Source organism: Aulostomus chinensis, chromosome 10 (genome assembly GCF_037954235.1).
Source record: "Aulostomus chinensis isolate RoL2024-O1b breed Wild chromosome 10, RoL_Achi_v1.0, whole genome shotgun sequence".
NCBI lineage: Eukaryota > Metazoa > Chordata > Actinopteri > Syngnathiformes > Aulostomidae > Aulostomus > Aulostomus chinensis.
In genome coordinates, this window is record NC_141329.1 from 28974145 (window position 1) to 28989028 (window position 14884).

The following is a 14884-nucleotide window of genomic DNA, read 5'->3' on the forward strand; positions in this document are numbered from 1 at the left end:
TATATCATCTCTCTTTTCTTCGGTATGCCATCTTTGTATATTTTTTCTAGTTGATAGAGAGCTGTTGCAAAGGTTTATGGGAAAGACACTAAACAAGAAAACACCGAATTCAGTTCAAAGGCTGAAGACTGAAGTCTCTCCAGGGTGAAGACAGAGGAAAGAGGAAGGAACGCAGTTGTCAGGAAAACCCTTGAACAGCTGAACGGAAAGTGAAGGCAGGGTTTTTCAAACTCAGTTTGTTGTTGGACGCTACCTTCAGTTTCCCGCCTCCAGGCTGGTAACTCAGCATGAGCACCAACTGGACTCACACATTGGTTCTTTAGCCGTAATGTTAACTCAACAGAGGCTCCTAAGACCTGGTCTGTGTTCAAGGGAGGAAAATGAAACAGGAAGTGTTTTTCAGAGGAGACAAGTCGTCCACGCTCCTGTTTCCTGGTTCTTCTGCAGACTCGCCCACAGCAAGAGAGAACTCCCAGCTGAGCCCGGCCCAGCCACAGAGCCCAGAGCTCAGCTCGAGGCCCCGCGGAGAGTTCCCGCCCCCACAGAACCGGCCGGCTGTCACCCCGACTAAACGGCCCGCCCACGTCCAGCGTGAGTCCCAGAAAACATAAACACACGTTCATGGAGTGTGAGGAAGTGTGTTGGCACATAAAGACACCTTGGCACTGTAAAAATCACAAGGTGTGTGTGTGTGTGTGTGTGTGTGTGTGTGTGTGTGTGTGTGTGTGTGTGTGTGCACGCGCGCACCTGTACCAGTGCAAAGTGTGTGTGAGGCCAGACCAGGTGTGTGTGGGCGTGGCCGCTGTGTGGATCAGCCAGATGGAAAACACACTTGTGTGTGTGATCAGGGATACAAGCCCAACTCTCAGCGCACATACTGCCAAGGTGAAAACACACACGCATACCACATGTAACTACCTGCCTCAGCGTGGTCATGCAGGTGATGATGTAACTCATTTGCATTCATGTCGTAGTTCTGCTCTCCAGGCTGCAGCTTCTGTAAGCTTAGAGAAAACATCAGGATGTGATTGCCCTTGCAGATGGTTTGTGTGTGTGTGTGTGTGTGTGTGTGTGTGTGTGTGTTTTCAGATGTGAATGAGTGTGTTCAGTCTCCAGGTGTGTGTTCATTGGGAGAGTGCGTCAACAACATAGGAAGCTACAAGTGTGTGTGCCCACCTGGATACACCTGGAGCAGCGGTTCACAGACCAGCTGTCAAGGTGACTTCCTGTCCTCAGGTTTTGTGTGTTCTGTTACGCAGAATCGCACACAGACACACAACAGATGCGACTCACTCTGTTACGCCCTCAGACGTGGACGAGTGCCAGCAGAATCCCTGCAGCAACGCTCGCTGTGAAAACACGCCTGGCAGCTATAGGTGTGTCTGCCGCCTTGGTTACAGGCTCACCGGCAGCACCTGCACAGGTAATGACATCTCTGAGGTGGCATCAAGACCTCTGCCAAGGTCGTCTAGTCACAGATGCTTTTGATTTGAAATTCTGAGACTGAAGATGGTATGAAGAAGGAAGTGAAGTCGGGGAAATACATCTCGACTAAACAAGCTTGTGCTCGCAATGTGCTACTAAACACAAGTTGAAGCCACATGAGGAGAAACGGCGGCGGCGTCACCTTGAGTGTCACATGAGGTTGAGTTGATGGTTCATATTCTCTCCCCGTTGTTCGGTGGCAGTTGACTTTTTGAAACTTTACTGTTTTAGTAGACCAGGTGCAGTTAAGTTGTTCCCCTCAACAACTAAAAAAAGCAGCCCACAGAACAGTTCTGTGTTCGGCCACTTGGTGGCGCTACATCGGCAGTTTCTGCCTGGGTACTGAGACGTTAGTGATTCATGGCCTCCTTCTTCAGATGTGGATGAGTGTGAGGACCCCCTGCAGTGTCCAGGTCAGGAGTGTATCAACAACCAGGGCTCCTACCGCTGCGTGTCCTGCCAGCCCGGGTACGGACTCCTCAACAGGCTCTGCACAGGTAACACACCTGATGGTGTTGGCCCCCCACCGGGCTGGGAGGGAATTGAGTGTTTTTTCTCCAGAGGGCCGGTGTCGTTGCACCAGGCCCACCGGAGAGCCCTTGAGTGGGACGGAGGACGAGGACGAGGGCTCTGGAGGTTCATGGAGGTCTCTTCTTTTACAAAAATGCAGTTTGCCTCAGCTTTTTGTCTGAAAATGAGTTCATGAAACCACCTGCCATTCAAGTGTTGATAAAAAGAAAATCATAGCTAAAACTGACAAATTAACTTTTTCAGAGGCTTTGTTCTTCCTTCTAAACAGTAATAAAATATTCCGGCGTCTTGAAAAGTGAGTAGAATGTTGGAAGCACAAGCAGGAGCCAGTGTGGTTTCGTGGTGATGACGGGAAAGTCTGGCTCCTCCTTGATGATCTCAGCGTCTCCCACTGAACACCGACCTCACTGACCCTCCACGTGTCTGCAGACATCGACGAGTGTCGCCAGGCTCCCTGTAACAACGGCCGCTGTGAAAACACACCTGGAAGCTTCCGCTGCATCTGTCGCCGTGGTTACAAGCTACAGAACAGTAACACGTGTACAGGTGGGTGGGTGGGGGGGTTATAAAAGGTCCAGTGAGTTTATTAACTATAAATGTCTTCCATAAAAAAATGATGGCAACTCGTTGTTTAATCAGTCTGAATGTGACACACCGTCTCTGGTGAACATGTGACAGGAAGTGATTGAGTTAATGATGTCATGATTGATGGTTCAGATGTAGACGAGTGTGCAGAGCCGTCGCAGTGTCCCGCTCAGATGTGTGTCAACTCCCCGGGGTCGTACCACTGTGTGTCCTGTCAGCCCGGATACACAGTGACAAACAGACAGTGTACAGGTAACCCCCCCACACAAGCAAACACACACACACACACACACACACACCATCGCTCATCTCTCTCTCTGCAGATGTGAATGAGTGTGAGGACAGCGACGTTTGTGCCAGGCAGGAGTGTGTCAACACTGAAGGGTCCTACAGGTGTGTGGAGTGTCAGCAGGGATACCAGGGCGTCAACGGGCAGTGTGCAGGTACACACACACACACACACACACACACACAGATTTGGGGGCATTTTTCTATTCTAACCTTTGCATTCTACTGAAACAGTTGTAGTTATTCAGCGTCATCTCAGTAGAACCGTCACAGAACCACCAGCAGATCCGCTAACCTGGAAAGATCTCTGGTGGAATTCCCTGTGACTCCAGAGGAACCAGCAGGAGGAGCCAGAGGGAAGCAAGTGCTTGGTGGCTGTTGCTCGTCTGAACAGAGACGCTGACGCCAGCTTTTCACCGTCAGAGGCTCGCCTTTCTGACGCCTGCCTGAAGTTAAACATTCACCAAAGTGTTTGTTTGTCATGCAGATGTAGACGAGTGCGCGAGCGCCATGGCGTGTGAGGCGGAGCGTGTGTGCGTGAACACTGTGGGTTCGTTCCGATGTGACTGCGCGCCTGGGTACCGCAGCGCTGGCCTGGGGCGGCAGTGCAGAGGTAAGCTGGACAGAGCTCATGAGCCTGGAGCTCCCCTGCTGCTCGGACCTGTGCTGGTGACCCGGTCACCACTGGTCAGCTGGCACCAGTCCTGAGATCTGGACCGCATCGAAGGAGCCTCATCAGCTGATGTCCTGTTTTTCAGAAGAAGTACCACAGCTAAATTATTATTACTATTATTATTATTATTATTATTATTATTATTGCTGCTTTACACCTCTGAGTGACGATCAGGAGGAGCGAACCGCCGGCTGCTCCGCTCGCTCTTCCATGAGTTCACGTCTCTTGACGCTCCACAAATGCCTTCAGTACTGAAATGTCAGACTGAGAGGACGAGTCCATCAACATCACCCGTTCTCCAACTGGGGTGGCACTTCAGCTCCCTCTAGTGGTACATTCAGTACTTTAGAATGAACACATATAAGCTGAATTGTAATTCACAATCATTTGTTTCTTTCTTGTAACATTCTGGCGTCGGACCGCTGTGTGGTCACGTGCCGTCACGTGGAGCGTGCACGTTTCAGCGGCGCTGGGAGGCCTGATGAGAGCAGCACATGATGTGTCCTGTACTGAATGTGTATTCAAAGTATTCCTGAGGTACTCCAACAGAGGTTCCAGCTGTCTGCTGATGTCACGTTTCTCCATCACGCTGGAGGAGAGCGCTGATATCAGAGGCTCCGCCCACTTACTTATTTCCAAACATATAGAAGATAATTCACTTTGTTTCATCAGTGATCAATACAACAATATATCGATCAGTTATTGGTACCAAGTGGATCTTTTCACTGTGACCTCAGAGTTCACCAGACTGGCACATCCAGTGAAACCAGTTCAGGTTCATCAACATATTCCAGCAGATGTGTTTCATGCCTCCTTCTGATTGGCTGTGTGGCCCCTCCCTCCCTGGCTCGATCCAAGCCTGTGAGGCCCCCTGAGGAACCATGTTGGTCCGCTACACTGCTGTAGATTCATCATGGTTCTTCATGGTTCTAATAGCTTGAGAACCTCTGGTCTAGATGAACCAGAGCAATAAATCAATACACGTTTCATCTCTGCTGGTTCTGAGCGTCACACCTGTGAGTTCCACCTGTGGACACGTGGAACCGAGCGATGCGCTCGGTAGAACCGAACCTTGGTGATCACATCACACCAGGACGGGTTCTAGCAGCAGTGGAGCCATGAGAACCTTCCTCATTCCTTGTTGTCCTGTGTTAAAGGGATTATTGTGTGTGTGTGTTTTCTCAGATGTTAACGAGTGTTTGGAGGGTGACTTCTGCTTCTCCCGTGGAGAGTGTGTGAACACGCAGGGCTCCTACACGTGTGTGTGTTCTCAGGGATTCAAGCTGAGCGACAACGGGACGGCGTGCCTCGGTGAGCCGTGCTGTGGTTTCGCTCTCCCGTCACAAACATCCGGAATCATCAACAAAAACATGAAACAAAAAAGAAACGACTTCGAAAAAAATCCTAATCATCGTGTGAATGTGCACAGAAATAATGAGTTTATTTGGTTTTCTGCGTCTGATGTTCTCATTTGTTGACACCTTTGTTGGCTATCTGTCGTGTGTGTGTGTGTGTGTGTGTGTTTGTGTGTGTGTGTGTGTGTAGATGTGGATGAGTGTTTGAGGTCAGGTGTGTGTTCAGACGGCGACTGTGTGAACACTGAAGGTTCCTTCCAGTGCCGCTGTAGACGCGGCTTCACCACCAACCCAGAGAGGACGGCCTGCCTTGGTATACACGAACACGCACACACACACGGTTGACACTACCATATTGTGTCACATGATGCTCTTGACCAATCCGAGCTGTTGAGCAGCCTCAGGTGTGAGGAATCAAGAGGGTGGGATTTGTTACTACTTTGTGCACAAATGCTGTATTGATTCCTTCAGTGTTACCACATCATGTACATGTACATGTATGTACAAATACAACATGTGTAGATATAAATACACACAAAGATCCAAAGATGTTTGGAGGAGCCACGTTCATCAGCACGGCTGTGACCTCACCTGCTTTCATGTTTAATTTCCTGGTGGTTCTGGTGAAAGACGTGATGGACAGTAATCCCCCCCCCCTCTTAGATGTGGATGAGTGTGTCTCCTCCGGTGGTTCCGTTTGTGGGTCTCAGCGCTGTGAGAACACGATTGGTTCGTACCGCTGCCTGACTTCCTGTGAGCCGGGGTACCGGGTGGCGTCTAGCGGCGAGTGTGTTGGTGAGTCTGACTGCTGAAGGTTCTCAGTAGAAGGGTTCCTCTGGTCTATAAGGGTTCTCCTGAATGTGTATGAGGTCAGCTAGAGGACAGGAAGCAGGGACGTCTACCTGCTGCTACCTGATGCGGTCCTTCCTCACGTCATGTCTCTTCTGTCTCAGACGTCGACGAGTGTGTGAACAAGACGGCGTGTGGCGCTCACGCCATCTGTCAAAACCTGGAAGGAACCTTCCAGTGTGTGTGTGACCGCGGCTTCACCTCCACTGCTGACGGGAAGTCGTGTGAGGGTGCGTGATCTTCCTCACTGCTGCGGTTACACCCTGCTGCTACTTTACCATTACTAACAGTGAAAATGTGTGTGTGTGTGTGTGTGTGTGTGTGTGTCTCAGATGAGAACGAGTGTGTGTCCCTGCTGGGTGTGTGTGGTTCTGCTCGATGTGAGAATGTGGAAGGATCATTCATGTGTGAGTGTGACAGACGGGGGGAGGAGTTTGACCCTGCTACCCGACGGTGTGTCAAAACTGCAAGACAAGGTAAACACACACACACACACACACACACACACATATCATTTTGTGCTGCAGAAATATTTATTCCTCTTTGCCTTCTGAAATTTTTTGAGATATAAACAAATACATCAAGCGTTACTTGAAGTGCCTTCTGTCCTTTGAGGCCTCGCTCATCGTCTCGACCGACGCGGCGCTCTTACTGACGGCTGACAGTCCCAGGCTGTCCTCTCTCACCAGGTGGTCTGGTGTGATCCAGCTGTTCTCATGCCGCTGTGTGATCAGTGCTCCATCAAAACTTTGATAAGATAAAACAAATTTTGAGGAACGTTCTATTTCTAACACCTGATTTAAGAATGAGGTGGTGAGGTGCAGACATGAGAACATGAGAACGTGCTGGCTGGGGGGTAAATGAGTAAACTCACACATTCATGTTCTTCCATAGCAGAGACGGTGGCCGCCGCCGCCGCCGCCGCCTCCGCCTCCTCCTCCTCCTCCTCCTCCGCCTCCGCCTCCGCCTCCTCCTCCCGGTCCTCGTCCCCCTCTGTCCATGTCAGTCTGGAGGAGTCGGCCTCGGTGCTGCCCCCCCTCCCGTCTGCACGTCCCAGCGAGCTGAGGGAGTGCTACTACAACCTGGCCGAGCGTGGAACCTGCAGCCTGCTGGCTACCAACACCAGCCAGCAGGAGTGCTGCTGCACAGTGGGGGAGGGTTGGGGGCTGGGCTGCCAGTACCACGCCTGCCCCCCCCCCAACACAGGTGAGACGCCGTCTGTCAGGAAGCTGAATAGGTTATGATCCAGGTGCTTGACTCAAGTGCCACAACAATGGCTCACAAATATTAGGTGGTGTTGTTGACCACCATAACCACTGATGCGCCCTCACCTTGGTACTAGAACACCTGTTCTCCATCCTGGCTTATTCAGGGTTCACAGTTGGTTCGAGAGCTGAAGTAGGCCTGTTGGCCAGGGAACCAGGTTCCAGAGCTGCATCAGAACCAGCCCTTATGTCGGGGGCGGGGGGTTAGTGAAGGTTTTACCCTGTTCATTAACTCAGCGAATGTGTGTGTGCAGCTGAGTTCCTGTCGCTGTGTCCCAGTGGGAGGGGCTACGTGACCACGGGAGCCGGAGCCTTCAGCTACACAGGCAAGAAAACCCCACACACCTTCACACTTTGAGGTCTCAGCCTGTGTTCCTGCTGGGTTTGTGTTCCATGTCTGGTTCCAGTGGTGTCCTGAAGCGTGTGAAGGCTCTCCAGCAGATGAAGATCTGTTCAGCCAGGGAGACCTGAGACCTGGTTTCTGTGGGACCGCGACGATACCTGTCTGCCAGCAGCACAGCCCCCGAGTCTCTCATCTGCACTTTGTTCATGTCTCTGAGAACTAGCAACATACAAACCACACTCTCCTACGAGCAAAGGACGTCTGTGACTCTGTGCTTGATTGCTCTTCCTGAGTTCAGTCCCTGGATCAATAAACCAGATGTCGCTGACTCTGAACGCATGTCCCTATGAGGTTTTTTTTATGTGTTTCCAGATGTGGACGAGTGTAAGCGTTTCCATCCAGAGGTGTGTAAGAGCGGTGTGTGTGTCAACAACATCCCAGGATATAACTGCTACTGCTCCAGTGGATACGTTTATAACAGCACGCTGCTGGAGTGTGTCGGTATGTTCACAACACACACACACACACACACACACACACACTCGGGAGACTTCAAATCTCAGCTAAAAGTGTTTTTCTCAGTTGGTTTGACCGTGTTTCAACCAGGAAGTCCCTGATGATGAAAATGTATGCAAAAATGTATAAAACTGACGGAGACAAACTGGAGCAGGTTTAAGCCGCCGTTAGTAGCCAATCACAACGTGCTACTGATTCGTATTTCATACATGCGAGATACTTCGCAGCTCTTATGGCGAAGGAGAAGCAGCCTCCGAGAAGCCCTCTCTGCTGCTGGGTGATGGCTGCTTCCAGCTGAGATGCTGTTGTTATCTGGGCTCTGTTAGGACTATGTGATGTCATTTCCTCTGCATGATTTCAGTTCATTCACTGAATCAAAGGATGGTGCTGATACCCGCCTGTTCCTCCCTCAGATCATGACGAGTGTGAGGAGGAGAGTTGTGTAGGAGGAGTGTGTGTGAACACCGTGGGTTCGTACTACTGCAGCTGTCAGCCTCCTCTGGTGCTCGATGACACTCAGCGCAACTGTGTGAACTCGTCTCACCTCACTCTCGGTATGTTTTCACTGATTAGCCTTGAAGGTGATCTGACCTGTCTGGGATTTGATGATGACTCTATGTTGCTCTGTCATCCATCTTTATTGACGCCGTCTTCCTGCAGACGAGAACCTGTCGGTGTGCTGGCAGCACGTCACAGCAGACCTGGTGTGTCAGAGTCCTCTGCTGGGAGCTCTGGTCACCTTCATGGACTGCTGCTGTCTGTATGGGGAAGGCTGGGGGATGGAATGCGCCCTCTGCCCCTCCAGCAACTCTGGTAAAATGTCGTTGGAAACACTTCAAAGATGTTAATGATTTGTTAGCAATTAGCAAAGTCTCTCCCTCCCGTGAAGGCATCTCCCTGCTGTACTTGTTGCAGTAAAGTAGGTCAAACTAGCTAACTGGGTATAAAGTGGGTCAAACAAGTTAACTGGGTGTAAAGTAGGTCAAACTAGCTAACTGGGTGTAAAGTAGGTCAAACAAGTTAACTGGGTGTAAAGTAGGTCAAACTAGCTAACTGGGTGTAAAGTAGGTCAAACTAGCTAACTGGGTGTAAAGTGGGTCAAACAAGTTAACTGGGCGTAAAGTAGGTCAAACTAGCTAACTGGGTGTAAAGTAGGTCAAACTAGCTAACTGGGTGTAAAGTGGGTCAAACAAGTTAACTGGGTGTAAAGTAGGTCAAACTAGCTAACTGGGTGTAAAGTAGGTCAAACTAGCTAACTGGGTGTAAAGTGGGTCAAACAAGTTAACTGGGTGTAGTTTTAGTTTTTAGTTTTATTTGGATCCCCATTAGCTGCAGAAGAACTGTAGCTATTCTTCCTGGGGTCCGACACACAAAATATACAGTACATTACAACAAGAAAACTTAAAAGTAAATATAAAAATAAACATAAAAACGTAGCATGTAAAGACAGGAAAAAAAAGACTAAAAAGTACAAAAGTGATATTATGCTACAAAATACATGTTTGATCACTGACAAAGAATACCAATACTACTTTAGACATTCATATTGAAGTTACAATCTGTAGATATACTCTGTGAAATATCTAGATACAATATACAATCATGCAGTAAGATTCAATACAACCATACTCATACACTCAATAACTAGCATCAACAAATTCAAACAATGCAGTTATCATAACTTAAACAATAACCATTTTTATTAAACCAGTACTCAGTTAATAATAATTAAATAAGTTTTTAGCCTGCTGCTCCAGGTGGTGGTGGTGCCTTGGCTGGGCCTAATAGCTGGCCTGACCAGATAATCCGTACAGGTTCCACAATCAAATCAGGTTCCGCGCTTCTCCCACGATCCAACCTAAATAGATGTCCCGAGCTCACAAAGACGTTTCCCTCAGCGGCATCACATCTGTTTGACTCCAGAATGCAGAGACTGCTAGCCAGGTGTATTTAGCTACAAGCTAACGGCGAATGACTGCTAGCACCAGAGAAGCTGCCAAAAAAATTTCAAGGGTTGGGTTCAGAATAAAGTAGGTCAAACAAGCTAACTGGGTGTAAAGTAGGTCAAACTGGGAATAAAGTAGGTCAAACTGGGAGCAAAGTAGGTCAAACTGGGAGTAAAGTGGGTCAAACTAGCTAATTGGGTGTAAAGTGGGTCAAACCAGCTAACTGGGTGTAAAGTAGGTCAAACTGGGAGTAAAGTGGGTCGAACTAGCTAACTGGGTGTAGAGTAGGTCAAACTGGGAGTAAAATAGGTCAAACTTGGGAGTAATGTAGGTCAAACCGGGAGTAAAGTAGGTCAAACTAGCTAACTGGGTGTAAAGTAGGTCAAACTGGGAGTAAAGTAGATCAAACTCGCTAACTGGGTGTAAAGTAGGTCATACTGGGAGTAAAGTGGGTCAAACTAGCTAACTGGGTGTAGAGTAGGTCAAACTGGGAGTAAAGTAGGTCAAACTTGGGAGTAATGTAGGTCAAACCGGGAGTTAAGTAGGTCAAACTGGGAGTAAAGTGGGTCAAACTAGCTAACTGGGTGTAGAGTAGGTCAAACTGGGAGTAAAGTAGGTCAAACTTGGGAGTAATGTAGGTCAAACCGGGAGTTAAGTAGGTCAAACTGGGAGTAAAGTGGGTCAAACTAGCTAACTGGGTGTAAAGTAGGTCAAACTGGGAGTAAAGTAGGTCAAACTGGGAGTAAAGTAGGTTAAACTGGGAGTAAAGTAGGTTAAACTGGGAGTAAAGTGGGTCAAACTAGTTAACTTGGTGTAAAGTGGGTCAAACAAGATAACCAGGTGTAAAGTAGGTCAAACTAGTTAACTGGGTGTAAAGTAGGTCAAACTAGCTAACTGGGTGTAAAGTAGGTCAAACTGGGAGTAAAGTGGGTCAAACAAGATAACTGTTCACACATTGATAGTTCCTGATTAACAAGCTAATAATGTCAGATTGACTCATCTTTATTTTACTTCTGAATTCTGTTTGATTATTGTACGTTAACTACATGAAGCCGATAATACTGGTGAACATTGTACCTGTACAGGTCCTAAGTGTTGCATCTGTCTTTTTTTTGTGTGTGGTTTGACTCAAGTCTCGTGTCTCTGCAGACGACTACGCCAGCCTCTGCAGTTCATTTCCTCCTCCTCCTCTGTATCCGGAAAGTTTTCCGGACTCGACTGGACCAGAAACAGGAGGTGGAGGAGGACGCGGGGGAGGAGGTACTAACTCGAGGGTTCTGCCTTCTTGTCTTCTCCCGTTTGTTGTGTTTCACTCGCTCCTCTCCTGGTCTCTCCTGGTCTCCCTCAGCTTCTCCGTATGGCCCTCCCTATGGTCCAGACTCGTTCCCAGCAGCTGTTGTTCCGGGCAGAGACTTCAGTCATTCAGACTATGAGGACTACAGTCCAGCAGGGGGCAGCAGGTCCGGCTTCAGAGGCAGAACTCCTGCCACCTTTGGTCTGCCAGACGGAGCCTATCAGGGGCCAGAGTTCGGGTGAGGACATCCATCAGTTCCAGTTTGGTTCCAGCAAATGTTACATGTTCATTTTTGTCTTCGAATTCCTTTAATGTTTGTGTTTTTCAGATTTTTAAACGTGAATTAATTATGTTATGATGAGTGTAGCAGCAAGTGAAGAAAACATGAAGAATGATTCTATTCGTGTTATTAGCACTGGTTACTACACGCCCCCTGACAGCGCTCCACCCAGGCCTCCGTCCTTCCGCCTGCCCCTGGACCCCCGCGCTGAGAGGGCATTTGGAGCCAGGCCCCCTCCTCCGATCCGGCCTGAGGCTCCTCCCCTCAGCCTGGCACCGCTGCCTGGAGGTGCCTATGAGGAGCCAGAGGAGGACGAGGAAGAGGAGACCTGGAGGGGCCCCCCCTTCCCTCCCTTCACAGAGAGAAGGCGAGGAGGAGGAGCTCCGAGGAGGCTGTACGAGAGTGAGTCAGAGATTCAGGAAGAAAAACATTTCTTGTATTCTGAATCTGCATGAAGGCAGAAATCCTGGTAGTCAAGGAAACGAGTGAATAGTTCGACCGATGCGACGTCTTCACCTGAAACTTTCCTGCTCGGATTGTGACTTTTGTCTTGAAGGGCGCTACGAGTCCTACGCCGGCCTGAGCGTAGCGGAGGATTGTGGGATTCTACATGGCTGTGAGAACGGCAGATGTATTCGCGTGGCGGAGGGTTACACCTGTGACTGTTACCAAGGTTACGAACTGGACATGACCACCATGACATGTATAGGTGAGGAAAGACACCGGCTCATTGCTGCTTTTTCCAGGGAAATGTGTTTGTCTTGTGTTGATCATTTTCCCAACTCCCATAGTAACAGAATAACACACTAAAGCACTAAATGTGTGTGTGTGTGTTTGCAGATATTAACGAGTGTGAGGATGGCACCAGCCTGGAGTTCCCATGTGTGAACGCTCGCTGTGTCAACACTGACGGCTCCTTCCGCTGCGTCTGCAGGAGAGGGTACATCATGTCCCGCAGGCCCAACCACTGTGTGGCCGCGTAGACACGCTGGGTAGGACCAGCCCAGGTGGTCTGGAGACCCTGAGATGGGGCCCCTGGTAGACTTGGCTAGACTGGATTCATTTACTTTAGGACAAAGGAGACCTGAGCAGGCTGAGACTTACTGGACAGACATGTAGTTGCACTAAACCGGGGAGGAGAAACTGGGCTAACTTGCACAACACTGGGCAAAGATGAGACTAGACTTAATACTTCGTTTATACTTCGCAATTCTGCAATAGAGATTGACTGAATATGACTGTGGACCATTGCTCCTCTCCTCTGTGCTGCATCAGGGAGCACAGACCAGCTGACTGCCAGTTAGCTTAGCACAGTTAATGGTAGTGGGTGGGAAGTGTTAGCATAAAGTGCCCGCATGAACATAACGAGGGTTGTGTGTAACATTGGTGGTGAAGTAAGAGTTTAGAGCGAGGAGACATTGGAATGTGTGACTCAGACATGTAGCGGAACTTCTTTCCTGCCATTGAGTGTGCTAAGCTAACTGCGGAGGTCTCAGCTCACTCCTGCAGGATGAGGGGAGGAGTCTAACAGTTACAGACACGGACCAGGCTGTTGATGAGGGTGGAGCCTCAGCAGGCATCTGTGAGAGTTTATCCAACGTGTTTGAGCTCTTTATTCTTGCACTTGACGCTGGTGAGGTGGAGGCGCCCACTGAGTAACGAGTGGATTTGATCAGAATCAGAAGACAGACTTCTTCACATACAACATGCAGTGATTTCAAACCTCTCAATGTCCTCGGTCTCAACCGGGCTGGCCATGTTTAGCCTGGCTGCTAAACCAGCCAGAGACCCCAGGTTGGCTGGGATTAGCTGCTCACTTAAACCAGAGCTGCGGTTCCTTCACTGGGAACCAACGGCCAAAGTTCATGGGAATGTTTTTAAAGATCCAACATGATCCAGACTTCTTATATTCTGAGATGAGAGAGAGACCGTGTACAGTGGAGGGGGAAAGAGCTGTGCATTTTAATAATTAAAACCAACTATGAGGACATGATGAACTCATCAAAGTTAGAAACAACTTCACAAGTCTGCTGATGAGTTAACGAGTTTATGAAGCATACGATCTTTGGATCATACAAGAACGATTTAGACCAACCATGAGAACTCTTTCAAGGATTTTCCGTCTTAAAAAGAAAACCGCTTTGATTGACTGAAGTCAATCAAATACTAGCTTACATGAACAAAAGAATGAAAAACAAATGCTCACGTTGAAACTATTATGCTTTTACAGACGTGCACATGAATATCCCACAACCCTGATGAGTTAGAAACTGCTAGCTCAGCTTAGCTTAGCGTAACATGCTAGGATTTGACCACATCAAAATCTGCTCACAGGGTTGTTTCGGTGTCCAAACTTCCACACTTGATTTTTTTTAATCAACCAATGAATCCACCAGCGCTGCGTTTGATTGTTGTTGAAAGGACGGTGTTGATAACTGCTTTCATTTGATGGTAACTTGATCAGTTTTGCCTGTAAAGGTTTTCAGACCTGAAAAGATGAGAAGCCCTTTAAGAGACGGTAGGATTGTAATCTGACCTGAGAACAGATCTCTTCTCTCCAAATTTAGATAATTGGTTTTCAGCAGGGGTGGAGCAGTGGTCCTCACTGTGGCCCCCCAGCAAGAAGGTTGAGGGTGGAGCCCCGGCTGCAGCACGGGGTCTTTCTGGGTGAGTCTCCATGTTCTCCCTGTTCCTGCTGGGTTCTCTCTGGTACTCCAGCTTCCTCCACAGTCCAAAGACATCAAGAGGGACCAGGTTAATCCAGACTCTAAATTGACCGTAGGCGTGGCTGGGAGAGCCAATGGTTGTCTGTCTCTATGTGTTGGCCCTGCCATGGACTGGTGACCTGTCCAGGGGGAAGGCTGCTGGGATAGGCTCCACCCCCACCACCCTCAACAGGAGGAGAGGGGGAACATGGAGGGAGGGAGGGATGGATGGGTTTCAGCAATATACAGTTTGAACATTTATACACACTCTTGCCAGTTTATTAGGTAAATTAAGGTTAAACTGAGGCAGTGTGACTCAGCCGCCATCATGAATCTGTCTGAGAGGTGTTGATTCATTTTAATGAACCATTCAGAACCTCTGACTGAAGTTCAGCAACAAGTTGACATCACCTGATAACGGTTGGAAATGTCCTCAAGATCTAGGAAAGCCAGGATGGGTAGAAGAATGTCCAAATTAGTCAAACTGCATGGCTCCCAGACATTTTACCAGCGTTGAAGGACGGAAAAATCCTGTTGTGCGGTGTCTGTGCTCCAGGTGTGCGCACCTGAGCCTGGGATCTCCCAACGAGTGTCGGGTTCTTCCTCCTTCCTCGTATTTCTGACACCTCCAAACCGCTTCCATGGTGTTCAGACCAAACAGAACTTGAGTTACTCTGGTGAGTTCACTTTTTCACAACATTACGTGCGTAACACCCCTGCTGAAGTGGCGCGCCGTGGTTGTAACCCTCGTCTCTGATTTGAGCAAACA

General features: G+C 48.9%; 1 protein-coding gene across 1 annotated transcript in view; it reads left to right on the forward strand.

The window, feature by feature from the left end:
* ltbp4 (latent transforming growth factor beta binding protein 4) overlaps positions 1–14884 on the forward strand; it is a 51819-nt gene that overhangs the window by 32131 nt on the left and 4804 nt on the right. Inside the window, exons 15-38 of the mRNA XM_086216968.1 lie at positions 448–591; positions 757–885; positions 1090–1218; positions 1310–1423; positions 1863–1982; positions 2446–2562; positions 2734–2853; positions 2925–3044; positions 3377–3502; positions 4748–4873; positions 5108–5230; positions 5581–5712; positions 5871–5996; positions 6099–6242; positions 6661–6972; positions 7286–7357; positions 7747–7875; positions 8304–8444; positions 8551–8703; positions 10986–11096; positions 11185–11368; positions 11544–11812; positions 11967–12119; positions 12251–14884. The exon at positions 12251–14884 is cut by the window's right edge and continues 3559 nt beyond it. Coding sequence (XP_086073094.1) covers positions 448–591; positions 757–885; positions 1090–1218; positions 1310–1423; positions 1863–1982; positions 2446–2562; positions 2734–2853; positions 2925–3044; positions 3377–3502; positions 4748–4873; positions 5108–5230; positions 5581–5712; positions 5871–5996; positions 6099–6242; positions 6661–6972; positions 7286–7357; positions 7747–7875; positions 8304–8444; positions 8551–8703; positions 10986–11096; positions 11185–11368; positions 11544–11812; positions 11967–12119; positions 12251–12393 — 3437 coding nt within the window. The 3' untranslated portion in view covers positions 12394–14884. The remainder of the gene's footprint in view (positions 1–447; positions 592–756; positions 886–1089; positions 1219–1309; positions 1424–1862; positions 1983–2445; positions 2563–2733; positions 2854–2924; positions 3045–3376; positions 3503–4747; positions 4874–5107; positions 5231–5580; positions 5713–5870; positions 5997–6098; positions 6243–6660; positions 6973–7285; positions 7358–7746; positions 7876–8303; positions 8445–8550; positions 8704–10985; positions 11097–11184; positions 11369–11543; positions 11813–11966; positions 12120–12250) is intronic.